Source organism: Ovis canadensis, chromosome 19 (genome assembly GCF_042477335.2).
Source record: "Ovis canadensis isolate MfBH-ARS-UI-01 breed Bighorn chromosome 19, ARS-UI_OviCan_v2, whole genome shotgun sequence".
Lineage (NCBI taxonomy): Eukaryota > Metazoa > Chordata > Mammalia > Artiodactyla > Bovidae > Ovis > Ovis canadensis.
This window is the reverse complement of record NC_091263.1, coordinates 73441474-73467757: the sequence shown is the minus strand read 5'-3', so window position 1 is coordinate 73467757 and position 26284 is coordinate 73441474. Positions and strand designations below refer to the sequence as shown.

General features: G+C 54.7%; 1 protein-coding gene across 1 annotated transcript in view; it reads left to right on the top strand.

Annotated features, from left to right (window-relative positions):
* The first annotated feature begins 1813 nt into the window (after positions 1-1813).
* Positions 1814-26284, top strand: part of CFAP92 (cilia and flagella associated protein 92 (putative)) — a 30304-nt gene continuing 5833 nt past the window's right edge. Inside the window, exons 1-11 of the mRNA XM_069562075.1 lie at positions 1814-2093; positions 7497-7687; positions 8772-8976; positions 9952-10083; positions 10929-11001; positions 12300-12421; positions 16079-16225; positions 20017-20201; positions 21123-22021; positions 24276-24470; positions 24955-25246. Of these exons, the coding sequence (XP_069418176.1) occupies positions 1814-2093; positions 7497-7687; positions 8772-8976; positions 9952-10083; positions 10929-11001; positions 12300-12421; positions 16079-16225; positions 20017-20201; positions 21123-22021; positions 24276-24470; positions 24955-25246 (2721 nt within the window). The remainder of the gene's footprint in view (positions 2094-7496; positions 7688-8771; positions 8977-9951; positions 10084-10928; positions 11002-12299; positions 12422-16078; positions 16226-20016; positions 20202-21122; positions 22022-24275; positions 24471-24954; positions 25247-26284) is intronic.

Below are 26284 nucleotides of genomic sequence, written 5' to 3'. Positions count from 1 at the left end.
AGCTGAGTGTTTAGACATCATTTTACTTCTGTCTATTAAAAATGGGCCCCGGACTTTCCTGGTGGTCCAGTGGTTAAGTTTCCGCCTGCCAATGCAGAAGACACAGGTTGGAACCCTGATCTGGGAGGATCCCACATGTCTCGGAGCAACTAAGCCCGCATGCCACAACTCCTGAGCGCTGCGACCGCTGAGGTCTGCGCTCCAAAGCCTGTGCTCCACAACAGAGGCCGCCGCAGTGAGTAGCCGCTGCACTACAGCCAGAGAGGCGCCCCCACTCACCCCAGCTACAGGAAGCTCACGCAGCAACAGAGAAATAGCAAGGCTACAAATAAATAAAAAGAAATGGGCCCAAGGGAATTCCCCAGTGGCCCCGTGAGTGGCTAAGGCTTGGTGCTTCCACTGCCAGGGGCCCGGGTTCAATCCGTAGTCAGGGAAATAAGGTCCCACAAACTGCGTGACCAACCTAGACAGCATATTAAAAAGCAGAGACATGACTTGGCCGACAAAGGTCCGTCTAGTCAAAGCCATGGTTTTCCCAGTAGTCATGTACGGATGTGAGAGTTGGACTATAAAGAAAGCTGGGCACCAAAGAATTAATACTTTTGAACTGTGGTGTTGGAGAAGACTCTTGAGAGTCCCTTGGACTGCAAGGAGATCGAGCCAGTCCATCTGAAAGGAAATCACTCCTGAATATTCATTGGAAGGACTAAGGCTGAAGCTGAAACTCCAATACTTTGGCCACCTGATGCAAAGAACCGACGCACTGGAAAAGACCCTGATGCTGGGAAAGATTGGAGGCAGGAGAAGGGGATGACAGAGGATGAAATGGTTGGATGGCATTACCGACTCAATGGACACGAGTTTGAGTAAACTCCAGGAGTAGGTGAAGGACAGGGAGGCCTGCCGTGCAGCGGTCCATGGGGTTGCAAAGAGTTGGACACGACTGAGCGACTGCACTGCACTGAACTGAACTGAGAAATCTCGCCCAGGCGGCTGTGCAGCGGCTGAGGCGGGGAGCCCCGCCCCCAGGAGGGGAGCCCCGCCCCGGGGCCACGTGCGTCTCCTAGCAACCGTCAAACTTAGGAGGCGAGTCTTCTGGCCTCCCTACCGGCGGGGCGCACCGACTGCGTCCTAGGAGCCTTCTCGCCCGAGGCGGCTGTGCGGCGGCTGTGGGAGCTGACCGACGCCGCGGTCCGAGCCCTCGTGACTGCCCAGCGTGTCCCCACGCAGGTGCCGCAGGTACCCCCTACACACCCCACCCAGCCGGCCCCCAACGCATCTGGGCAGCCCCTCGGCGTTTTCCGGTGGCCTCCGTGGAGGGCGCTTGGGCCCTGAGCCCGGCACTCCATGCCCGGGCGGGTCTGGCCCGGGCAGTCCTCGCCCCGCTTGGTGTCAGCGTGCTGTCCCCGGATGACAAGCTCACACTGTGCTTGGGTACAGCTAGCCCGAGGCCGGCTCTGCGGGAGCAAAGGGGGCTTCCTTCCTACCCCTCCTTGCGCTTCCTGGGGAATAGGACTCAGTCTGCCCCTGATGGACGCGGTGGAAAGAGCAACACCTGGGAGCGGGAAGGCGGGGGCCAGTTGGAGGAACCGGCTGTGCTCCTTATCATGATTACTGACGCACCATTTTCCTGTTTCCTTCAGTCTTGACTGGGTTCTCTCTGCGTGTCCGAGGCCTTGGCTGGTCACTGGGGACAGAGCAGGGCACCTGAGGAGGAGAGTGGGTCCCCTGTGGGATGTCGGCTTCCCTTCAGGAGCCCTGGGGTGCCCGCAGCGCCTCCCTTTCCTTGCAGCCGCCTGGGCCTCCCCGCAGCATGTCGCTGCAGGCCTGGGAGTGGGAGGATGAGGACCAGGCCAGCATGGGCCCCGTGTCCTCCATGGGCAGCTTCCACCAGTCCGGGAGCGAGTGTGGAGCCGATGAGCACTGTGGAGCCGATGAGCACCTGAAGGACAGGGCCTGGGCCCAGGAGTCGGACTCGGAGCTCCGGGGCAGCAGCGAGTCCTCAGAAAGGCCTGCCAGTGCCTGCAGCTCCGACGCGCCCCACGTGGTCCCCTGCAAGTTCACCATCTCTCTGGCCTTCCCACTGACTTCAGGTAAGCGTTAGGGCAGAATTCTAGCGCGCTCTGCGGAGAGGGGGTGCACCGCTAACCTTTTTGCCCATGAGTTTGAGGCTCACCTAAGTGGGGTGGCCGATGCCAGGACCAGAGGTCCAGAGAGAAACCGTCATGTTAGGGCCCACTGTGGGCCAGGAAGGGAGTGGTGTCACAGAGTGCAGAGAGTTAATCCTCTCAAAGTTCCAAGAGGCTCAGTTTGGTCAGTCAGTTCAGTCGCTCAGTCGTGTCCGACTCTTTGCGACCCCATGGACTGCAGCACGCCAGGCCTCCCTGTCCTTCACCTACTCCCGGAGTTCACTCAAACTCACGTCCATTGAGTCAGTGATGCCGTCCAACCATCTCATCCTCTGTCGTCCCCTTCTCCTCCTGCCCTCAGTCTTTCCCAGCATCAGTGTCTTTTCCAATGATTCAGTTCTTCACATCAGGTGGCCAAAGGATTGGAGTTTCAGCTTCAGCATTAGTCCTTCTAGTGAATATTCAGGACTGATTTCATTTAGGATGGACTAGTTGGATCTCCTTGCAGTCCAAGGGACTCTCAAGAGTCTTCTCCAACACCACAGTTCAAAAGCATCAATTCTTTGGTGCTCAGCTTTCTTTATGGTCCAACTCTCACATCCATACATGACCACTGGAAAAACCATAACTTTGACCAGATGAACCTTTGTTGGCAAAGTAATGTCTCTGCTTTTGAATATGCTGTCTAGGTTGGTCATAGCTTTTCTTCCAAGGAGCAAGCGTCTTTTAATTTCATGGCTGTAGTCACCATCTGCAGTGATTTTGGAGCCCAGAAAAATAAAGTCTGCCACTGTTTCCACTGTTTCCCCATCTATTTCCCATGAAGTGATGGGACCGGATGCCATGATTTTAGTTTTCTGAATGTTGAGCTTTAAGCCAACTTTTTCACTCTCCTCTTTCAAGAGGCTCTTTAGTTCTTCTTCACTTTCTGCCATAAGGGTGATGTCATCTGCATATCTGAAGTTATTGATATTTCTCCCAGCATTCTTGATTCCAGCTTGTGCTTCATCCAGCCCGGCATTTCACATGATGTACTCTGCATATAAGTTAAATAAGCAGGGTGACAATATACAGCCTTGACATACTCCTTTCCCGATTTGGAACCAGTCTGTTGTTCCATGTCCAGCTCTAACTGTTGCTTCTTGACCTGCACACAGATTTCTCAGGAAGCAGGTAAAGTGGTCTGGTATTCCCATCTCTTGAATAATTTTCTACAGTTTGTGGTGATCCACACAGTCAAAGGCTTTGGCATAGTCAATAAAGCAGAAGTAGATGTTTTTCTGGAACTCGCTTGCTTTTTCAATGATCCAGCAGATGTTGGCAATTTGATCTCTGGTTCCTCTGCCTTTTCTAAAACCAGCTTGAACATCTGAAAGTTTACGGTTCACATATTGCTGAAGCCTGGCTTGGAGAATTTTGAGCATTACTCTACTAGCGTGTGAGATGAGTGCAATTGTGCGGTAGTTTGTGCATTCTTTGGCATTGCCTTTCTTTGGGATTGGAATGAAAACTGACCCTTTGCAGTCCTGTGATCACTGCTGAGTTTTCCAGATTTGCTGGCATCTGGAGTGCAGCACTTTCCCAGCATCATCTTTCAGGATTTGAAACAGCTCCACTGGAATCCATCACCTCCACTAGCTTTGTTCGCAGTGGCTGGTGATGTTATTTATGCTTTCTGCAGATAAAGAAGAGATTAAGGCACTTCCCCCTTCCCCCGTATAAACTGACTGTGAATCCCCTAATTCTGGGTTTAAATGCAGATTCTCAGATGTATTGGGCCAAAATCTACTTGTAGGTTTTTAATGATGGCCATTCCAATAGGTGTGAGGTGACAGCTCATGGTAGTGCTTTCATTTCGCCAACGATGGGCGTCGGGAGCAGCTTTCCACACGCCTCTTGGCCGTCTCTGTGTCTTGGAGAAATGTCTATGTCTTCTGCCCATGTTTTGATTGGGTTTTTCTGTTTTCGATAGTAAGCTGTATGAGCTGGTTGTATGTTTTTGAAATTAATTCCTTGTTAGTAGAGTCGTTTGCAAATATTTTCTCCCATCCACAGGTCGCCTTTTCATGCTGTCTGTGGCTTCCTTTGCTGTGCAGGAGCCTTTCAGTTGAATGAGATTCCATTTGCTTCGTTTCCTTTGTATTTCCATCACTCTGGGAGATGGATCCCCGAAGATATTAGTGCAGTTTATGTCAGAGAGTGTTCTGCCTATGTTTGTATCTGGTCTTACAGGTAGATCTTTAGTCCATTTGAGTGTATTTCTGCGTATGGTGTCAGGAAATGTCTTAATTTCGTTCTTTTGTGTGCAGCTGTCCAGTTTGCTGGCACCGCTTATTGAAAGAGACGGTTATATTCTTTCCTCCTTTGCTGTTTATTCGGTGACCACAGGTGCGGGAGGTTCATCTCTGGAGACTCTATTTTGTTCCATTGATCTGTATTTCCGTCTTTGTGCCAGTACCGTAGTGTTTCGACCGCTGTAGCTTTGTAGTGTCGTCTGAAGTCAGGAAGCCAGAGTCCTCCAGCCCCAGTCCTCTTTCTCCGTAACACTTTGCGTATTCAGGGCCTTTTGCGTTTCCATTCACACTTAAACCGTTCTTTTGTTCTGGGTGTGTGAAGAATGCCCTTGACAGTGTGGAAGGGAGCGTGTGGAATCTGCAGTCTGCTTTGGGTGTACGTCACTTGCACAGGGCTGCGCCCCCCAGTCGGATGGCACGCGGCCTGTGCCCCCATGTGCGTGGTCTCCAGCTCCTTCCCCGGCATCTGGCAGTTTGTGGAGCGCAGGTCCCTTGCCTGCATAGGTAGGTGTATTCCGCGGCGTATCCAGCAGCTCTCCTTTTTTTGACGTGTCTTTTTTGTTGCCCTGCTTGAGATCTCCGCCCATGATGATTCATTTCAGCATTGCCTTGTAGTTCTGTTGATGACTAACTGTTTGGTTAGATGTATACCATGTTCAAAACTGACCTATCTTTTCTTGGCAAATCGAATTCTTTGTCACTGTCTGTGGCTTCCTTTATGTATGATGGTACTTTTTATCTTTGGTCTGTTGATACCATGCAGACATGCAAAAGATGCCTGCAAACACCGCCCCAGAGAACACGGGTGGTTATTTGATCACCTTCAACCTTCGCATCTCTTGCAGCTTGTCTTAGACTTGGTTTGCTTTTTTGGCCCTTTCTCCAAAGGCGTTTATAAAATAGATCGCTGTGCAGTTCCACTTACAGAGACCTTGCCTGAAAGTATCTTCACAGCATCAGTATCTTTGAAGAACCTATCTCTCTGGTTAGGTGTAAAATTCTAGCTTCAGTGTTTTTCCCTTAAATACCTGAACGTTTATGAGCTGATCCATGACTGTTCATGCAAGTTGTTTGCTTACGTATCCTGATCTACAACTTGCTCCTTGAAACGTTGGCGGTGTATCTCGGGGATCGCATTGGATGTGCGCAGACTCGGTTCGCTTTGTCGGTGTTGGCTTTAAACACCTGTGTGCTGTAGTGCTCCGTCCTGTGTGTCTGATTTACCCTGCGCCGTGTTGGCGAACATGTAAGCTGTCTCCAGTTATTCAGGAGACACCGTCGTATGGACATTGCTGGGCTTGTGTGTGGGTCCTTGTGTCGCCTGAATTTCAGGAACTGCTGGGCTTATGATGTGTGTTTCTTTTTTTTTTTGGATTGGTGTTCAGTCGCTCGGTCATGCCTGACTCTTTGCGACCCCACAGACGGCAGCACACCAGGCTTCCCTGTCCTTGACTATCTCCTGGAGTTTGCTCAAACTTACGTCCTTTGAGTCCATGATATATACCATCTCATCCTCTGCCGTCCCCTTCTCCTGTCCTCAGTCTTTCCCAGCATAAAGGTCTTTTCCAGTGAGTCAGCTCTTCACATCAGTGGCCAAAGTATTGGAGCTTCAGCTTCAGTCCTTCCAATGAATATTCAGGGTTGACTTCCTTTAGGATTGACTGGTTTGATCTCCTTGCTGTCCATGGGACTCTCAAGAGTCTTATCCAGCACCACAGTTTGAAGGCATCAATTCTTTGGTGTCAGTCTTTTTTATTGTCCAACTCTTATAATTATGTGTGACTACTGGAAAAACCATAGCTTTGACTAGACAGAGCTTTGTAGACAAAATATTGTCTCTGCTTTTTATCCGCTGTCTAGATTTGTCTTCCAAGGACTAAGCGTCTTAACTTTCTGGAGAGCTGTTGTTGCATTGCCCGCCTTTTTTGGGATCGATATTGTTGCATTGCTCGCTGCTGCGCTGCAGCATTTGGAGCCTGTGGACAGGCAGCTGGAGAGTGTGTGACCTGCGGGCCCGCGGCGGCTTGAGTCTGGACGCGGGTCTGCGAAGCTGCCAGCTTCCTCGCCACCTCCCCTCACCAGGACCCCTTCTGCCCCTGAGGCCAGCTGTGAGAAGCTCATTCCTGAAGACCTTGGGGGCCACCTCCCATGTACAGCAGCCTCCTGGGCGATACACCATTGACACTTTACAGCAACAGCTTTAAAATCGTCAGTCTTACAGAAGGCGGCTCAGAGGAAGCCGTGTGAGGTTCCCGAGTCACCTTTTTGCTGTGTTAACACTCAGCCTGGAGGCTCCAGCTGACACTGAAGGGCAGGCCTGGAGGGCTGTGCCTCTTGGGGAAGCCCAGACTCCCTTTGTGTTCTGTCTGCCCCGCTGCCCCACGTCTCGCAGCTCCCTTGGTGAGGTTTCGGTGGGCTCAGCCTGGGGTGGCTGCCAGCTTTGCCCCTGCACGACTCGCTGACGGCCTCTGGGGCACCCCCCACCACAGGATACCTCCCAGGGTACCCCCCAGGATACCCCCCAAGGGTGCCCCCAGGATACCCCTCCAGGATACCCCCAGGGTGCCCCCCAGGATACCCCTCCAGGATACCTCCCAGGGTACCCCCCAGGATACCCCCCAAGGGTGCCCCCCAGGATACCCCTCCAGGATACTCCCCAAGGGTGCCCCCCAGGATGCCCCTCCAGGATACCTCCCAGGGTACCCCCCAGGATACCCCCCAAGGGTGCCCCCCAGGATGCCCCTCCAGGATGCCCCCCCAGGGTGCCCCCCCAGGATGCCCCCCAGGGTGCCCGCCCCACAAACCCCTACTCTGTTGTCGTGTTCGCGCCGCTGATGTTGCACAAAGCCCATCATGCTGTGATGCTTGGTTTTAACACCTTTACGGAGATGCTGACCTCAGAGTCATGAGCGAAGGGCCCGACACACATCCTCCCGCTGGGCGGGTGGCTGCACAGGGCCCCCTCCCCACCCCACCCCAGCCTCCGGCTCTTCTTGGGAGCAGGGAGTCATGGAGATGGCGCTGCCTTCTCACGTGAGGTTAGGACGGGACTCACTCCATCTGTGTCCTCTAGGTCATAAAGGGAGGCTTTCGAGTTTGGTTGAAAAATACAGGCGGCAGCCTAAAACAGACAAGCCCGTTGCAAAGGTCCACCGTTACTACCACATCGAGTACTCTCTCCTGCCCGACGACGGGGAGCATAGGAAAGTCGACGTGCTGCTGTTTCCAGCCGTGGCCAAAGTGTTCCTGGACTCGGGAGTGAAGGTGAGTGTGCATGTATGTGTGTGTGTGTGTGTGTGTGTTTGTGTGTGTGGCCTTGCATGTCGTCTGATAACCACAAGAAACAGCAGGAGCCATAATGCATGCTGGCTTCCCCTGGAACTTGCTGGAAATTCAAGACCTTTCAAAAGCAGAGACACTACTTTGCCGACTAAGGTCCGTCTAATCAAGGCTATGGTTTTTCCTGTGGTCATGTATGGATGTGAGAGTTGGACTGTCAAGAAAGCTGAGCGCTGAAGAATTGATGCTTTTGAACTGTGGTGTTGAAGAAGACTCTTGAGAGTCCCTTGGACTGCAAGGAGATCCAACTAGTCCATTCTGAAGCAGATCAACCCTGGGATTTCTTTGGAAGAAATGATGCTAAAGCTGAAACTCCAGTACTTTGGCCACCTCATGCGAAGAGTTGACTCATTGGAAAAGACTCTGATGCAGGGAGGGATTGTGGGCAGGAGGAGAAGGGGACGACAGAGGATGAGATGGCTGGATGGCATCACGGACTCGATGGACGTGAGTCTGAGTGAACTCCGGAAACTGGTGATGGACAGGGAGGCCTGGCCTGCTGTGATTCATGGGGTCGCAAAGAGTCTGACACGACTGAGCGACTGAACTGAACTGAACTGAACTGAACTGGGCCCCGTCCCAGATCTGCCGAATGGCAATGTGCATGAACCTAATGGATAGTGGTCTGAGGATTGTCTGTGCAGGTATTTTCAACCTAAGGATTTCTGTGGTGTTTCCAAAGCTTTGGCAGCTCTGGCTGTTTCTTCGTATGTGTGCGCGTGAGCACGGGCGTCTGCTCCTGGGCGCGGGCACTCTGCACTAGGGCGGGGCTCGGGGCGAGATGGCGAGCCCCTGGGGAGGACATCTCTGCAGGAATTGCTTTTACTTTTATTTTCCCGAGGAACCCAGAGGCGCGCAAGCCCCTGTTCCTGGCACCCATTTCCTGATTCCCGATGTGAGCTGGGAGCCGGGAGAGGTTGGGACACACAGCCAGGCGGAGGGCCGGGCCTTGCTCGCCGCGCTGGCGGTCAGATCTTGGCCCCTGAGAGTCTCCTGTCCTTTCACACAGACCATCAAGCCGTGGCAAGAAGGGGACAGGGTTTGGGTGTCGTGGACCCAAGCTTTCAACATCAACGTGACCAAGGAGTTACTGAAGAAAATAAATTTTCACAAAATCACCTTGAAGGTCTGGGACACCAAGGAAAAGGTTTCGAAGAGAGTCAAGTATTATCGGCTAAAGCCTTCCGGGTTTATGGAAGATGTGGGCTCTTTCGGTAAGTCAGGTGTCTGGGTTTGACTTGAAACGTTCCCAGGACATGGTGGCCTCTCACCAGTTGACAGCAGAAAGCCAGTGTCCCTTTGTTGGGCGCGTCTGGTTTTTGGGGGCTCGAGCTGGCGCCTGTGAGCACAGCGACACCTCCATTGCTCTCAGCATTGGCCAGTGACCCTTTGAAGCCCCAGGCCGTGGCTGGCTCCTGCCGTGCCCGCCACTCTCGGCCACCGCTGCCCCCAGCCCAGCGCCTGCTTGGTGGCCCTGCCTGGTGCGGCTCTCCCGGCGCTCTCTGCCCTCACCTGCCTCCTCTGTCTGCACACACATTTTTCCTGGCTCCTCTCTGCCGCCCCTGACCTTCCTGTATGACGCCTGAGACCCTGGCGCTTGGCGGCTCTGCGGCTTTTCACGGCTGCCCAGCGTCTTCAGGAACCAAGTGTGACGTCGGAGTCCAGTCTCGAAGGCACCGTGCCCCCGCCGCCCTGAGCCTTCTTTCTCACCGGCACCATCACCTGCACCCCGGGGCCAGCCCTGGCCCCTGAAGACACGAGGCTCCTCCGCACTGCAGGGCCAGCCTCGCGGCGCCGGGGTACCGCGCCCGGTCTCACCTGTCTGTCTGCTTTAACCTTCCCTCCCTGTGCTCTGCTCGTCCGCCCCCCACTGACAGCTGGGGGAGACCCTGAGGGGCGTCGCCCTTGGTAAAGGGTGGGTTCCCTGACTACACCAGGGTGACGGAAGCCTCTGTAAGATGGGCAGGCGGTGGTGCCTGCCTCCCAGTGCAGGCTGAGCGTCTAACGCAGCCACAGGCGCCGGCCTAGGGACTCGCCTGGGAGAAGCCAGGCGGCGGGGTGGGCATGCTGCCCGGCCGCGGCTCCCCGTCTTACCGCTCCAGCTCCGGGCGAGGGACACTCACCTGGTGGGTAAGCAGTAAGTGTGTTTCTGATGAGCCGAGTCAGCGACGCGGCCTCCTGTGTTCCAGAGGAAGTGAAAAGTGTCGTTCTAAGTCAGAGAAGATTGTCGGAACGGGGCGTTCACGTCAAGGAGGAGCAGTGCCAGGACCCCGCGCCAGAGAAGCCCGAGAAACCGAGGCGGTCCTTGAAGCCAGCGCACGGTGAGTGCAGGCGGCCTGCATGGGCCGCGTGCGGACCCCGCCGGAGGGCGGCGGCTGGGGGTCCCGGGTGACACGTCCGCCGCCGGGCGCCTCCTGCTCCGAGCTGGGTGTGGCTCCCCACCCACCCGGCCAATCACTGTAGCTGATTCTTCCAGTTTGGTCACTTATAAAAAACCCTTCTCTCAGTGGAGACATTACATAGCTTTTGTTTGGTTTTTAGAATAGTCAGTAAGTACAGAAAAGCGTAAAGCAAGCAGGGAACGTGATGGATTGTTTGGTCACCAGGAACAAGGCTGCAGTATGTTGGTTATCCTGGTGTGGCAGATTCTTTCATTTTTGTGCTGAGATTTTCTTCTTTTTTTTAGTACAGATGAGGTTATTCTGGGTACATAATCTTCTAGAGTCAGATCATTGCGTCGTCGCCTTCTGTTTCCTTAGCAACGCTCCGTGACCTTCTTGTGGCGGCTCCATAGTATCTCATCTGCCGCACCGCTGCGACTTGCTCCACTGTTCGCTGTTGGTGGGAAGCGTTCCCAGTAGTCTCCAGCGTGAACGGTGCTGAAGCGGCCGCGTGAATGGAGAAGAGGCTTCTGCTTTGTTCTCGGTGGATTGTTACATAAGGACTTAGAGGCCTAGTCTTGCCTCCGTTTGTCCAAATAATCATAGTTATCTGCATGCTGGTCCATTTAGTCGTGTATTATCCACAGACATTGTGCTGAACGCTTGGAGACTGCGGCTCGGGGGCTGGCACTGCAAATGTGTCCAGGGCCCTCGTTCTTGGTGAGCTCGTACAGGGCGGGAGGCTTGGAGGCGCTGGCTCACGTGGTCGGGTTCTCTCCCAGCAGATGCGGAAACTCTTCCCGGGAGCCCCGAGGACCACGAAAAGCTACTCAGGTCGGAAGAGCTTGCCACAGTCCAGTAAGAAGGGCCCCGTGCTGTTTTTGGTGGTGTGGGAAAGGGGCCTCCTCTTCTTCTTGCCCCGCAAGCCCCCCTCCCAGAGTCGCGTGGAGTTTCGGTAGCTTCACTTAACCAGGAGCTCACGCAGTCCACGTGGGGGCACAGAACCGAGAAAGGTCCTCTGAGTCCTCTGAGCCCGTGTTATGCCTCAGGCCCCTGCTTCTGCACCCAGTGAAAGTGGAAGTGAAGTCGCTCAGTCGTGGCCGACTCTGCGACCCCATGGACTGTAGCCCACCAGGCTCCTCCGCCCGTGGGATTCTCCAGGCACGAGCACTGGTGTGGGCTGCCGTTAGTGCATTTCATATTACCGTCAGCTTCGTCACTCTAGGGGGGTGGCATTACCATCTCCATTTTCTCCATCCAGGGACTCCAGGGCTAAGTGGTTGGCACAAACTTACAAAACTAGAATCCTTGGGAGGCTTGGGGGCGTTGGTAAAGCCAGGATCCCAACCCCCACCACTGGACAGCTGAGTCCCCGGCACCTCCTGTTGGGCGGGCTGTTGCCTCTGGACCTCCTGGAGCCTAAGGGGGAAACCAGAGAAGGGGGCTTCTCAGACGCTGTGGGCACCAGGGGGAGAAGGGAGATCCACCTGGTGACTTGGGGGGATGGCATGGGAAGGACCAAGAGAACTGTCGTTAAACAAAAAGTTGTATTGAAGTCCAGGAGATTTACAACAGGGCATTAGTTTCTTCTGTACAGCAGTGACTCAGAACACATCATTTGAAAATGTTGGTTAAAGGTTTTTTTTGCAGGAATTTATAGATTTATTTGGAGAGAATTGCCATTTTTACATTATGAAGTTCCCCCATCCATGATCACAGTATATCTTTTCACCTAATTCTGTCCCTCCTTTATGACTTTTAATAGGGTTAATTTTTTTTCCTGTACATGTTGTGGGTAATCCCTGTAAGTGAATTCCTAGATATTTTAGAGTTCTCAGTTGATTTTGTTTTAATAATATATTTTAAATCGTCATAATTGATGGTGCAAGGCTGTCTGCAGAGTAGCAGCCTCGTCATTAGTGGGACTTTGTTGGAGATGGGAGTCTCAGGGCCACCCAAGGCTGGCTGAACTACAGTTTGAATTTTATCAGTAACAGTGACTCAAATGTGTGTTGAACTGTTAGAGGCAGTCGTTTAAAGGAAGGCTGTGTCATCTTTTTGAGAATCTACTTGCATTCAATCCAGTAAATAGACTCTTAGCTCCGATCCCTAATTTGTCTCGCTTGCCTTTATTTTTCTCCTTGTGCATTTTCTAGGTGGGGTGATTCCAAACCGGTTACTCCTTTGGGAGGGGCAACCGCAACAGAGGCGAAGGAGCTGATTGAGAAGCCATCATTTAGCAGCTTGACAACCCTGTTGGAGAAGCAGAAATTTCAGAGTAAGTCAGGATGGGATTTTGGAACTTCATAGTGTGACTGGACCTGAAAGAGAATTATGAAATGCTTCAAATTCAGAATTCTTCTATAAGGTTCCCATGTTAATCAAAAGTAAACAATACTCTGTGCAGTGTTTAACCGACCCAGCCTGTCTCGCCGGCCGCTGAGCCGCCCACCCGTTCGCTGCCACCAGTATTTCTGTGCTCCTGGTCCATTGTGTTGCGTATATGTGCTTAGCGTCTCAGTCGTGTCCGACTCTGCGACCCCGGGGACTGCAGCCCGCCAGGCTCCTCTGTCCATGGGATCCTCCAGGCAAGAGTGCTGGAGTGGGTGGCCATCCCCTCCTCCAGGAGACCTTCCCGACCCAGGGATCAAGCCCAGCTCTCCCACATTGCAAGAGGATTCTTAAGCATCTCAGTCACCAGGGAAGGGGGGACATGAAATTCTGTAATACTGACCAGAGACGTCCAGAAAATGAATTACACCTCCGTGTGGTCGATGCTATGTAGGGTAGGTATGTGGGCTGTGGCGTGTATGGAGAGACTCTTTGGAAGCTGAGAAGGTGCGTGCTTCTTAGGGTGGAACCAGGGAAACTGCATCCCAGGTCCCAGGAGCCGCTCTCGGAAGCGTGTGTCTGAGAGTCAGGCTCCCAGCAAGGATCCTCGGATCCCTGAATCCACCTCCTCCTTCTTGGCTTCGATTTCCTCCCCAGGTTTTCAGCAAACTGTTGAGTCTCCAGGGTCCTAGAGGCAGCACACGGGACACTTGCCCCCCGTTCCCGTCCTCTTGGGTGAAATTGCAGCAGAGCGTTTCCTTAACCCTCCCTGGGTCGGGAGGATCCCTGGAGGAGAGAATGGCAGCCCACTCCGCTGCTCTTGCCTGGAGAATCCCCACAGACAGAGGAGCCTGGGGGCTGCAGTCCATGGGGTCACAGAGAGTCGGACTTGCCAAGGAAGCTCTGAACCTGCCTCTTTCCCTGTGATGTATTTGTGTCAGCATGAGCTGTTTCAAATGCTGAAAGATGATGCTGGGAAAGTGCTGCACTCAATATGTGAGCAAACCTGGAAAACTCAGCAGTGGCCACAGGACTAGAAAAGGTCAGTTTTCATTCCAATCCCAAAGAAAGGCAACGCCAAAGAACGCTTGGACTACCACACAATTGCACTCGACTCACATGCTAGCAAACTAATGCTCAAAATTCTACAAGCCAGGCTTCAACAGTATATGAACTGTGAACTTCCAGATGCTCAAACCAGATTTAGAAAAGGCACAGGAACCAGAGATCAAATTGCCAACATCCACTGGATCATCGAAAAAGCAAGAGAGTTCCAGAAAAACATCTACTTCTGCTTTCTTAACTTCGACAAAGGCTTTGACTATGTGGATCACCACAAACTGTAGAAGATTCTTGAAGAGATGGGAATACCAGACCACCTTTCCTGCCTTTTGAGAAATCTGTATGCAGGTCAAGAAGCAACAGTTAGAAGCCGACATGCAACAATGGACTCGTTCCAAATCGGGAAAGGAGTGCGTCAAGGCTGTATATTGTCACCCTGCTTATTTAACTTCTGTGCAGAGTACATCATGAGAAATGTCGGGCTGGATGAAGCACAAGCTGGAATCAAGATTGCCGGGAGAAATATCAGTAACCTCAGATACACAGATGACACCACCCTTATGGCAGAAAGCGAAGAAAAACTAAAGAGCCTCTTGATGAAAGTGAAAGAGGAGAGTGAAAAAGTTGGCTTAAAATTCAACATTCAAAAAACGAAGATCATGGCATCCGGTCCCATCACTTCATGGGTAGATGGGGAAACAATGGAAATAGTGAGAGATTTTATTTCCTTGGGCTCCAAAATCACTGCAGATGGCGATTGCAGCTATGAAATTAAAAGACATTTGCTCCTTGGAAGAAAAGCTATGACCAACCTAGACAGCTTATTAAAAAGCAGAGACATTACTTTGCCAGCAAAGGTCTGTCTAGTCAAAGCTATGGTTTTTCCAGTGGTGACGTATGGATGTGAGAGTTGGACTGTGAAGAAAGCTGAGTGCCGAAGAATTGATACTTTTGAACTGTGGTGTTGGAGAAGACTCTTGAGAGTCTCTTGGACTGCAAGGAGATCCAACCAGTCCATCCTAAAGAAAATCAGTCCTGAATATTCATTGGAAGGACTGATGCTGAAGCGGAAGCTCCAATCCTTTGGCCACCTGATGCGAAGAACTGACTCACTGGAAAAGACCCTGATGCTCAGAAAGATTGAAGGCGGGAGGAGAAGGGGATGACAGAGGATGGCATGGTTGGATGGCATCACCAACTTGATGGACGTGAGTTTGAGTAGGCTCCGGGAGTCAGTGATGGATAGGGAGGCCTGGTGTGCTGCAGTCCATGGGGCCGCAAAGAGTTGGACACGCCTGAGCGGCTGAGCTGACTGACTGGCGCCAGTCCGGCCTCTCCGCCCACCCTGGCCTCGCTGAGAGCCATCTGCTGGTCACCAGTTTCATATCGCTGCCAGCGGCGGTGCCCGTCCTTGCTGGGGCTCCAGCACACGCAGGAGGCTCTGGGCGCCTGCCCTGCGGGTTCCCGGCTGCGGGACAGGCTCGCTGGTCCCTCGGGAGATGCTGCTGGTGTAGTCCTGGCTGCACCCCCTCGCCCTCCTGACGGCAGCACCAAGGATTCCCACTTCTCCTCTGCTTCACCCTCGCTTGGCAGAGTCAGGGCCCAGTTCCTGGTTCGTGGGGTCGGGAGCGTCTGGGAGTCATCGCCCTATGTGTGTGTCTTCATTTATGGTGTTCTGTTGGGTTGAAATGATTTTTCCTATTGTCCCCAAGCCTTACTTTTTAGGGTCTTTGGAACAGTTCTGCGTAGTTCACGCACTGGAAGCTCCGCAGGCTGGCCTGTGTCTCACCGTTCCCCTGCACGGAGGCTGTCTCGTCACGTGTGACAGGCGTTCGCCTGTTCTTCCCCAGTTTGCACCTTGGGGAACAGTTTGGAAACTTGTGCTTATCCAGACGGCAGCCTAGTCCCCCATGTGTGCGTCTGATCGTTGTGAAATTTTTCTTTTCCGTCTCTGGCCTGCAGCTCACCCTGCATGTGGCGTGGACAGTCAGTGCCCTTAGTCACCCCGTGCCCCCTTTCCCGCTGGTCAGAAGTGCTCCCTCGGGCCCCTGTCGCGCCCCTCTGTGTGTGCCTGTTCCTGGGCGTTTGCCCAGCGCGGTCGGTCCCGTCGGTCTTTCTGCTGCAGAACCAGTAGCTCGCGGTTTTAGTCGCCCGGCGCCTGCGTGCTGTCGTCCGAGCTGGGCTCTGGGCTGAGCCTCCCACAGACGCTTCCCTTCTCTCTTCGGCAGACGGGGGACTGAGGCTCAGCTTGGTTAGCGCTTGCCCCGTAGGAGACAAGGAGCTGGTTCTGGAACTGTGATGGCTCAGCTCCAGGGCCCAGCCGTCAACCCTGCGCCGCGGCTAAGGGCCAACGTGGAGGAGAACTTGGGTGTTTTCCGTGGCTGGTGTCGGCACGGCAGGCTCTGGGCAGCGGTGGGTGGGGGGACCGGGACGCCCCCTCATTTCCTGCTGCTCTCCACAGGCGGACGCCGCTGGGGGGGGGCAGGAGCCTCTGACTGCAGGGAGCCCTCCCTGACGCTCTTCCCTTCCTCTGATCTCACAGGTAAGCGGAAAGAGTCGGACGGCAGGAGGAAGGTGCAGAGGAGGAGGAAGACGTCTCACGGGGAGAGGGCCGCGGACGTGCGGCTGGCAGGCCCCGTGAAGCACGGCAGCTTCTCCATCCAGCTGGAGGTCCTGCCGCTGCTGGCAGGTAGGCACCCGGCGTCCCGGCAGGCGGGCTGTGACGGACGCCCAGCGCCACCTCTGCACACTGGGGGTGAGCAGCCTCACCATTCAGGGCGGGACACGGAGGCGCAAAGAGGCCACTCGCATCGTCCAGGCTCCCACAGCGAGCAGGCGAACCCAGGATTCCAACCCAGGTCTGATTGCAAAGTCCAAGCAAACATGTGAGGGTGACAGACGGCCCAGGTGTGTGTGCTAAAATGCTGCTTTGCATGAACACTGTTCCTAAGGGCATCCAGTACAGGAAACGGGGACAGGTAAGCAGGGTTTAGGTCCTGCCGCCGGCGTCTCAGGACAAACTCTGACCCAGTGAACTGATGGTGCTGCTGGAAGAGGGCGTGGTTATCATCCTCACCGTTTCTTCAGTGTGGAGCTTCCCGGAGGACACACAGCTCAGGGGCAGAACGAGGGTCTGAGTCTTTTGCTTTGAAGATCCGCCCCAGTTTATAAACTAGGTTTGATAGAAAATAAATAGGTATTCTGTCCATGGATGGAAAAAATGAGCTGATTGAGTAAAATTATCTGACCTTGTCTTAAAAAGGTAACATGGAGGGAATCCTCCTTGTTTCAGAGAAGGGAATCCGAGACTTACTTCACTCTGGGTTTTTGACCATCAGGGTGAACTACCGCCGTCTTCCGGATGATCTGAAGAAGCAGCTTAGGTCGACTCACAGGGTCACTCTCCAGGTTCAGGAATGCTGGGAAAATTCTTGTTCCCGTAGGCACTTGGGTTGATGTTGATACGTTTCGAGAAAACACTCTCAACTTTTCAGTTCGCACTTCCAGACAGATTTTTGAAGATGAGTTCCACCCAAAGTGAGTTTTCAGGGACTTTTCACGCACTGCCGGAGCCCTGTCCAGAAGGACCATGCCTCCATGCAGCCGCCCCGAGACCCCGCCTGGGGCAGCGTCTTGGGTTCACGCTGCTTCATGAACCGCTGCTGCTCCAGGTGGGTGGGCCCCAGGGACCTGCCTGGCCGGCTCCTGACTTTGCAGTGAGGGGAGGGGGACGCCCGGCTGAAGACACGCCTGCTGGAGGGGCGTGTCTGGCAGGCGAAGCCGAGAGGTGCCTGGGCTCCCCTCCCTGTAAGCCCTGCCACGAGGGCCTTGTACACGCTGACAGGGACTGCGGGAGTGACACGCCGGCTGTGATTCTGGCTCAGCCGCTCCCCAGCAGGTTGCCTGCTTTCTCTGAGCCTCAGTGTCCTCATCTGTGAAATGGGGACAGTGACTTCCTTCCCCCCAGGGGTGTAGCATGGATCACAAAAGATGCTGTGTGTTGACGGCTCTAAGGGGAGCCCTGCACATGGCGGGATCGGACAGGCTGCTGGTGAGGAGGCTGCTCCTCTGCCAGGACGGCTGCTGACGGGGCAGCTGCACACCAGGCGCCTCCAGCAAGGGAAGCAGAGAGACCCCTGCCCCCTGCCCCCGGCACCGACGCCACGGTCTGTGGCCACAAACTGCAGATGGCTGTGGCTCATCAAGCCAACTGCAGGCTGCTTTTCCCATAAAATATAATAGCGTGAGACTGATGGTTTTGAACTGTGGTGTCGGAGAAGGCTCTTGACAGTCTTCCACTGGATAATCGGAAAAGCAAGAGAGCTCCAGAAAAACATCTACTTTTGCTTTCTTGATCACGCCAAAACCTTTGACTGTGTGGATCACAACAAACTGGAAAATTCGTCAAGAGATGGGAATACTAGACCACGTGACCTCTTGAGATGTGTGTATGCAGGTCAAGAATCAACAGTTAGAAATGGACATGGAACTACAGACTGGTTCCAAATAGGAAAAGGAGTGTGTCAAGGCTGTATATTGTCACCCTGCTTATTTAACTTCTATGCAGAGTACATCATGAGAAATGCTGGACTGGAAGAAACACAAGCTGGAATCAAGATTGCCGGGAGAAGGATCAATAACCTCAGATATGCAGATGACACCACCCTTGTGGCAGAAAGTGAAGCAGAGCTAAAAAGCCTCTTGATGAAAGTGAAAGAGGAGAGTGAAAAAGTTGGCTTAAAACTCAACAGTCAGAAAACAGAGATCATGGCATCTGGTCCCATCACTTCATGGCAAATAGATGGGGAAACAGTGGAAACTGAGAGACTTTAACTCCTTGGGCTCCAAAATCACTGCAGATGGTGACTGCAGCCATGAAATTAAAAGACACTTGATCTTTGGAAGAAAAGCTATGACCAACCTAGGCAGCATTTTAAAAAGCAGAGATGTTACTTTGCCAACAAAGGTCCGTCTAGTCAAGGCTGTGGTTTTTTCAGTGGTCATGTATGGATGTGAGAGTTGGACTGTCAAGAAAGCTGAGTGCTGAAGAATTGATGCTTTTGAACTGTGGTGTTGGAGAAGACTCTTGAGAGTCCCTTGGACTGCAAGGAGATCCAGCCAGACCATCCTAAATGAAATCAGTCCTGAATATTCATTGGAAGGACTGATGGTGAAGCTGAAACTCTAATACTTTGGCCACCTGATTCAAACAACTGACTCACTGGAAAAGACCCTGATGCTGGGCAAGATTGAAGGCAGGAGGAGAAGGGGATGACAGAGGATGAGGTGGTTGGATGGCATTACTGATGTGATGGACATCTGAGTTTGAGCAAACTTCGGGAGTTGGTGATGGACAGGGAGGCCTGGCTGGCGTGCTGCGGTCCACGGGGTCGCAAAGAGTCGGATACGACTGAGTGACTGAACTGAGCTGAACTTGCACTGGAGAGTCCTTAACTGGGTGGTCTTTATGAAAAGGCTGACGAAGTCCTAGAACAGAGGTCATGATCGGCGACGGCCTTAAGCAGTTGGTCTGTTGCAAAGAGTCACAAGGGCGCAGGGAGGGGTCCTCCAGGAGGTGCCTGTGGCCCCCGCAGACGTACCCAGTCTGTGCCCGGGACTTGTTCTGGAAGCAGCTGCTCTCTTTGAGTGCGGATGCCCTAAACATATACTTACCAGCCTCGTGAACAGAAGCGAATCGGTCTTTTTGTGCGTGGACCCTATGCTAGCAGAGCCTACCAGTCTGTCACCTTCCTGCACGTGAGCCGTCGCCATCCTCTGCACCCTGAGAGGGGCGGGATCTCTGTCCCTCTTGCACACGAGAATGTGGAGCCTCAGAGAGCGTGTGACTGCTTGTAGGTCACACGGCGACTAACAGATCTGGGGTTTGAAACTAACCAGGCCCCTCGGCTTGCAGGGCTGGGGCTTAGCTTTTTTTTTTTCCTGCCTTCCCCAGTGTGTCTCCTTCCGCTGAGACGTCCGGGCCCCTTTTAGGAGAGAAGTGTTCTCCCAGCCAGTGTGCCCTGCAGCAGGCCAGGTCCTGCTTCCTTTCTGCAGTCACACTGCTGCAAAACCGCAACGAATGAGCCCACACGCCGCAACTGCCGACGGCCGTGAGCCCAGACCCCCTGCTCTGCGACGGGAGAAGCCGGGGCCCCGCCACCAGGGAGCAGCCCCCCCTCAGCTGCAAGCAGGGAACACCCACAAGGCCGCGAAGACCCAGCACCCAGCCCAGCCAGAGATAAAGAAACAAGAGCGTTTTTAAAAAGGCACACACTCAGATCCTCTTCGGGAACCTATGAGGCCCCAGTGGAGAGAGGGGTGCTGATGTGGTGCCTGTGGGCGTCCCCCAGTTGTGACCGGTATCTCGGGTTTTCCTCCTTGAGGTCTGACTTTGTCTTCGGCGCTCCGGTTCCCCGGCCCCTCTGTCCTGGTCTCAGGGCTGTCTTTGGGAATCGGCTCACCCTGTCTGTCTGTCCTCAGGATGGGAGTCTGTCGTGAGCCACGGCAGTGGGCAGTCGGCCAGCATCTTAGATTGTTTCTTGACGCTGAAAACTGAGGTTCCCCTCATGACAGAAGAGCAGAAGCAGGATCTGAACCCCATGACCATAAAGATCAAGTGTGTTTCCTCCCTCCCGTCGCAGCCCGTGCCCTTCAGGGAGCTAGAGGTGAGTGCGAGCCAGGCCGGCTGGGGTCAGAGCGGCCCTTCCGGCCGTCCGCGCCTCACCCCCCGTCCCCCGTCCCCTGGGCCCTGATGACAGGTACCCTCGTCGGCCCCGTCTCACCACTTAGGGCCGCTCAGCCAGACCCAGAAGGTGTTGGTTCCTGGGGCCAGGAGTCCCCCAGCCTGAGGGGTCTCAGTGCGATTCTCTGAGTCCAGGCTTGGAAGCGGACTTCTCCAGAAAGTCTTCTTCATTATTTCTTCCGGGTACCAGGGAAGCCATACCAACCCACCCAGGATTATTTCCAGATAATTTTCAGTGTCAGCCTTAATTTCAGAAAAATAAACAGTGCCTTGGCAGCGGCAGTGTGTGTTCTGACCACACACTGTGGCAACGGGCAGCTTCTGATGCAGCAGGCTTGGCGCTTGCGAGCTTCCCTGTCTCCGTGTGGACACAGGCCTGCCCCTGCCAGGCCTCTTACACCAGACCCCAGTTCTGCGTGGGCGCTCTATATGCTCAGGGTGACCCTTGCCAGCCCCCCGATGTGTCTGTCTGGGACACACGGATTCCCTGTCCTGAAGGCCTCTCTTCTCTGCCTTCTCCGTGCCTGGCCCCGGGACGAGAGGAGGCATAGGGCCTGTCTGCGTGGCACTGGACATCCCGGGGGGTGCGGGGGGCACCTTGCGGCCCCCTGAGCCCTCCCAGCCGCCAGGCTGGGGCCCTGCAGGTGGCCCTGGGTCCTCGCAGTGGCCTGAAGAGTGGGCTCTGTCCTTGGGGCTTACGGATGATGAACCGAAGACCACGGGGGCTTCGGTTGTGGGGGGCGGGGGGCGATGAGCTGGTGCTGGGATTTGAGCCGCTGGGTGGGGGCCGCCTGGAGGGGAGGGGGATGGGGACAGGGGGTGACCCCGGCCCCGCCGTCCGCAGCGGCTCTGCAGCCCCGTGTACTGCAGGTACCAGTTCCACAGGGCCCCGGCGCACCGCACGGAGGGCCGGCCGCACGGGAGCCACGTGTACTTCCAGGATGTCAACGTCATCTTCCTGGGGGCCATGCACCCCAGCGACCTGAGGGAGTACCTGGAGGGGCCCCCCATGGTGGTGGAAGTGCACGACCGGGACCGCAAGTCCGAGAGCTATTCCCGCAAGCCCACCCTGTTTGGGGAGGACCCCCTGGACGCGTATCTCAACCTCCAGGCCCTCATCTCCTCAGGAGACACGGAGAGCAACCCCTTTGCAACCCAGGAGAAGATGTGGGACCCGCACGGCGTGGCCCGGGTCAGCTTCGCCGACCTCCTCCTCGGCCACAAGTACCTGAATCTGGCCGCCCCTGTGCACAGCTGCGAGCCCTGGGCCGCCTCCCTGGGCCACGGCCACAGGAGAGGGCACGCGGTGGGGCCCCGGGGCCCCAGGGAGGGCGTGCCACACAGCCTGATGCTGCCGGGGGACTACGTGGAGGCCAGCTGCCTGCTGAAGCTGCGGGTGGATGTGGCGGTGCCGCTGCGTGGAGGGCTGGGTGGCGCCGACCCCACGCTCTCCCGGTTCGGCCGCGTGGTCTTTGTGTTCGAGTCCAGGCGGGTCTCCCTGCTGCACAGCCTCCTGCAGGACGTCACCATGATCAACGCCAGGGCCCTGGCCCTGGACTCCTACCCACTGGAGGACATCCAGCAGATCCTGTCTGCCTTCAAGATCCGGGTGAAGACCCAGGAGCAGCCCGACCTGGATGTGCTCACCGGCGTCCACCTGCTGGATGGGAAAGTCCACCTCCTCATCCTGGAGGGCCTGGCCGACCACGGCCTCCAGCAGCTGTGGGCCCGTCACCAGAGCCGGTACGTGGGCCGCCGTCAGGGCGGTGGGGGCGCCTTCGCTGTCAAGCTCAGGCTCAGTGTCGCCGCTGGTGGGAGGCATCCGTTGATTCAGTGGCGTGCATGTGTGTGTGTGTGTGTGTGTGAGTGAGTGAGTGAGTGTGAGGCTCAGTCGCATCGGAGTCTTTGTGACCCATGGGCTGTAGCGCACCAGGCTCCTCTGCAGCATTCTGCAGAGCCATGCCCTTCTCCGGGGGATCTTCCCCACCCGGGGATCAGACCCGCAGCTCTCAAATCTCCTGCACTGGCAGGTGGGTTCTTCACCACGGAACCACCAGGGAAGGGGATGGACACTTTACAATTTAACTAGGCTGCGGTTGTCTCTTCTTACTCAGATTCCATCAAAAAAGTCTTTCGGTGGTTCATTTGTTTTCAAATGCAAATTTCACGTAAGTGAAAACAGGACGTGTGTGTCTTTCTCTGACTCACATCGCGAAGCGCAGGCTGGGCCCGTCCATCTGGGTGCACGTGGCCGAATCTCACCCTCTCTCATGGCTGCGTAATACCCTGTGTATCTATAGATCCCATCTTTATCCTTTCGTCTGTTGACGGGCACTTAGAGCAGCCATACGTGGGCTGTTGTAAATTGGGTGTGTATATATTTTGAAAGTATCGTTTTCGTTTTCTTTGGATAGATATCCAGGAGTGGAATTCCTGGACCATCTAGGAGTTGGACCCTCCTTGCTGTCTTCCTCAGTGGTCAGTTCACATTCTCACCAAAAGCAGGCCCGGATTCCCCTTTTCCGCGCCCTTGCCGACGCTTTATTTCTCGCCTTTGTGATGACAGCTGTTCTGATGGGCGTGAGTTGCTATCTTGTGGTTTTGACTTACATCTTCCTCATAACTGATAATATTGAACGTGATTTCCTGTACCTGGTGGCCATGTGCGTCTCTTCTTTGGAAAAATGCCTATTCAGGGCCTGTGTCCATTTTTCAATTGGGTTGTCTGGTTTTCTAACATAGAGTTGCATGAGTTCTTCATATATTGCATGTTAATACTGGATTAATGTTGCATGTAACACTGGATATTAACCCCTCATCAGATATATACTTGGCAAGTGTTCTCCCCCATTCCGTAGGTTGCCCTTATGCTTTGTTGACGGTTTCCTTTCCTGTGCAAAAGCTTTTATGTTTGATCAGGTCCCATTGGTTTCACTTTTGCTTCTGTTTCCCTTGCCCGAGTGTGTGTCTGTTTAATCACTCAGTTGTGTCCAACTCTTTGTGACCCTGTGGACTGTACCCCACCAGGCGCCTCTGTCCGTGGGATTCTCTAGGCAAGAATACTGGAGTGGGTCGCTATTCCCTCCTCCGAGGGAATCTCCCTGACCCAGGGATGAAACCCGGGTCTCCTGCATTGTAGGCAGATTCTTTACTCTCTGAGCCACCAGGGGAGATAGACCCCCCCAAAAAATTTTTTTTCTAGGACCAGTGTCAAAGAGGTTACCATTCTCCTAACAGGCTTATGGCTTCAGGCCTTGTGTTTAGAGCTGTGATCACTTTTGAGTCTATTTTGTATATGGTGTGAGAAAATGTTCTAATTTTATTTTTTGACGTGTAGCCGCGCCGTTTTCCCGGCACCACTTCTGGAAGATAGTCTTTTCCTCGTTGTATGTTCTTGCTTTTCTTGTAGAAGAAAAATCTATTTTTAAGAAGCCAAATTGTAAAGCTTTCAGATAAGATAGGAGGACATATTCATGACCTCTGGATAAAGACTTCTTAACTAAGACAGAGGTATTAGAATAAAGGAGAACATTGAGAGCTTTGGCGATATTAAACTGAGTAACTTCTGTTCATCCAAAGACACCCTAAAAAGAAGCCACAAAGTGAGAAGAAGTATTTGCGACATGTGGAGCTAGTTAGTACTCGTGTGTGTGTAGACGTGCCTGTGAAAGAATAAGGAAACGATAAAGACGTCCCAGTGGGAGAATGGGCGAAAAACCTGAGCAGGGGAACCAGCAAAGGGGGCCCGCCCCCCACAGCCCAGCACAAACAGCCCCGCGGCGCAGGCCGCCTCTAGTCTCCCCAGGTCCGAGGAGATGGAGGGCCTCGAACGCAGCAACACGGCGGGGACGGGGGGTGCGGGGGGCGCGGGAGGCGCGGGGAGGACGCGGGGCGGGGGCCGGGGGCGGGCGCGGGGACCGAGCCGTCTGGCTCGCGGCGTTTCGGCGCAGCGTCCCTGGCAGAGGCAGGAGCCGGCTGGCGCGCTGTCGCCTTGCAGGGTCCCGCGGGCGGAGCAGGGTCCCTTCAAGGCGCTCTACAACTCGGAGCTGCGCTTCCGCCAGCGCCTCTACGCGGACCTGGAGACGATCCTGTACCGCGTGCGGCTGTTCCGGCCGCTGGCGCAGCTGGTGAAGCAAGCGGCCCTCTACGTGCGCAGAGCGGTCCCGCCGCAGGTGTTCCAGGCGCTGAGCAGGTGCGGGCCGCCGCGCGCGGCCGGGCTTCCCCAGCGTCCCGGCTCCGGAGTCGGCCAGCCCTAAAGGAGGGAAACACGGGGGCGCCCCTGTGCCCCTCTTGGCGCGGCGTCCTTCCAGCTGCGCTGACACGGGGCTCCGTACCTAGTGCCCTTCCCCTGGCAGGAAGGAGCCCTGAGCCCCACACCCTTTCGGCCAGCCTGTTGACCTTCCCCGCACAGTGGAGCGGGGGTGGATGCCAAGTGGGCAGTAAGGCCACCTGAGCCAGAAGAGAACCGGAGCGGCACGTGGTGGGGGGCTGGGAGGCCCGGGAAGGAGGCCTCCTCGCGCGCCCTGCCCCTGTGGGCGCAGCAGACAGAATCTGACACCTCGTGTATGCGCTGTGTGACCTGGGGCCAGCTCTCCGCCCTCGCCTGCTAAGGTGGGGGTGCTCAGGTCTGTGGTGCCAGATGGGTGAGGCTGAGCGGGGGCACTTCTGCCTTCCAGGGCCTACTGCATCTGCCGTTACAGCTCCAGGCTCAGGGAGGTGATCATGGGAGACCTGCTGCCCTCCTCGGCCATGATCAAGGAGCTGAGCCAGGAGTTTGGGATGCCCATGTCCCAGGAAGACCTCACAGAGCGGAAGCTGCTGGCCATGGCCCCTGCCCCGAGTCTCGAGGGCTTCCAGGGCCAGAAGCCCACCCTCGCGTTGCAGATCCACTCCCACCAGGAGAAGTACCTGCAGTGGCGGAGCGCCAAGATCCTGAAGAGCAGAGGCCAGAAGGCGAGCCTGATTCAGGTAGGCGCCCCCCGCGAGCCTTCCCGGCCCGGCCCGTGCAGTGCGCTGTTAGGGACAGCCAGCCTCTGGCCTGTGTGTTCTCCTGCCCGGGGCCCCAGGCCAGGCAGTGCTCGGTGAAGGGCACAGCCACGCCAGGCTGCACATTCCCTCCTTCCTCCCGGCCCTGGCAGAGCTCATCGTGTGTGTGTGTGTGTGCGCGCGCGTGTAGCACCTCGCTTAAGCTGCCAAGGTCATGTCTAAGCAACACAGGAGGTCAAGTAATCTGTGTCAGAACATGCAAGTAGATGGGAAGGGGACAGGAGAATGGGGAGCTGGTGAGGAGTCGGCAAGACAGGTGCGTGTGGCCTGACGGTCAAAGGCCTCTCTTAACCAGTACCAACCAAAAGGGCTTAAAAACCACCACCGTCTGTGATGCCTTGGATTCTGTGTAGGCCTCTGGTCTACGTGGGTAGAGCCCCTGCCCCTCCTCTAGTGAAAAAACATCTTTCAGAAGTTTGTACCTGTTATATCCATGAGCTCCTTATGAAAAGCAACAAGGAGGTGGTTTCTTTACACTGGTGTTCACCTTCTTAGCTTTTCCACAAAGAAACACTGCTTGGATTATTTACCAATCTACTTTTACTGTTTACCTAATTCACTAGTTCAGTTTTTTACTTTTTATAATGTGTTAAAACATTTTCCCTATTTGTTTTTAATGTCTTAGGAATTGCTACTTTAAAATACTTTTAGGTACCTATTCATATTAAGATCACTAATTGAAGTCCAACCATTATTTAATTTTTCCTATTTATACTAAGATGTAGCTAATATTAAAATCCACAAAATCCACTCATTGTCGGTGCACTTAGATCCCATCTTAGGTTTCTCAATAGGTTTCACAGCCCCTGCATCAGTCTAGGGACCTCCCGCCGTCACGAGCCTTCTCCTGTTTGCTGTAGTCAGATGCCGTTAGCTGTGCAGCCCCCAACAGCCCCGCCAAGGGACTCCGGTCTGGACAGGTTCCAGGGACGGACTGCCAGCCAGGGCCAGAGAGGGCAG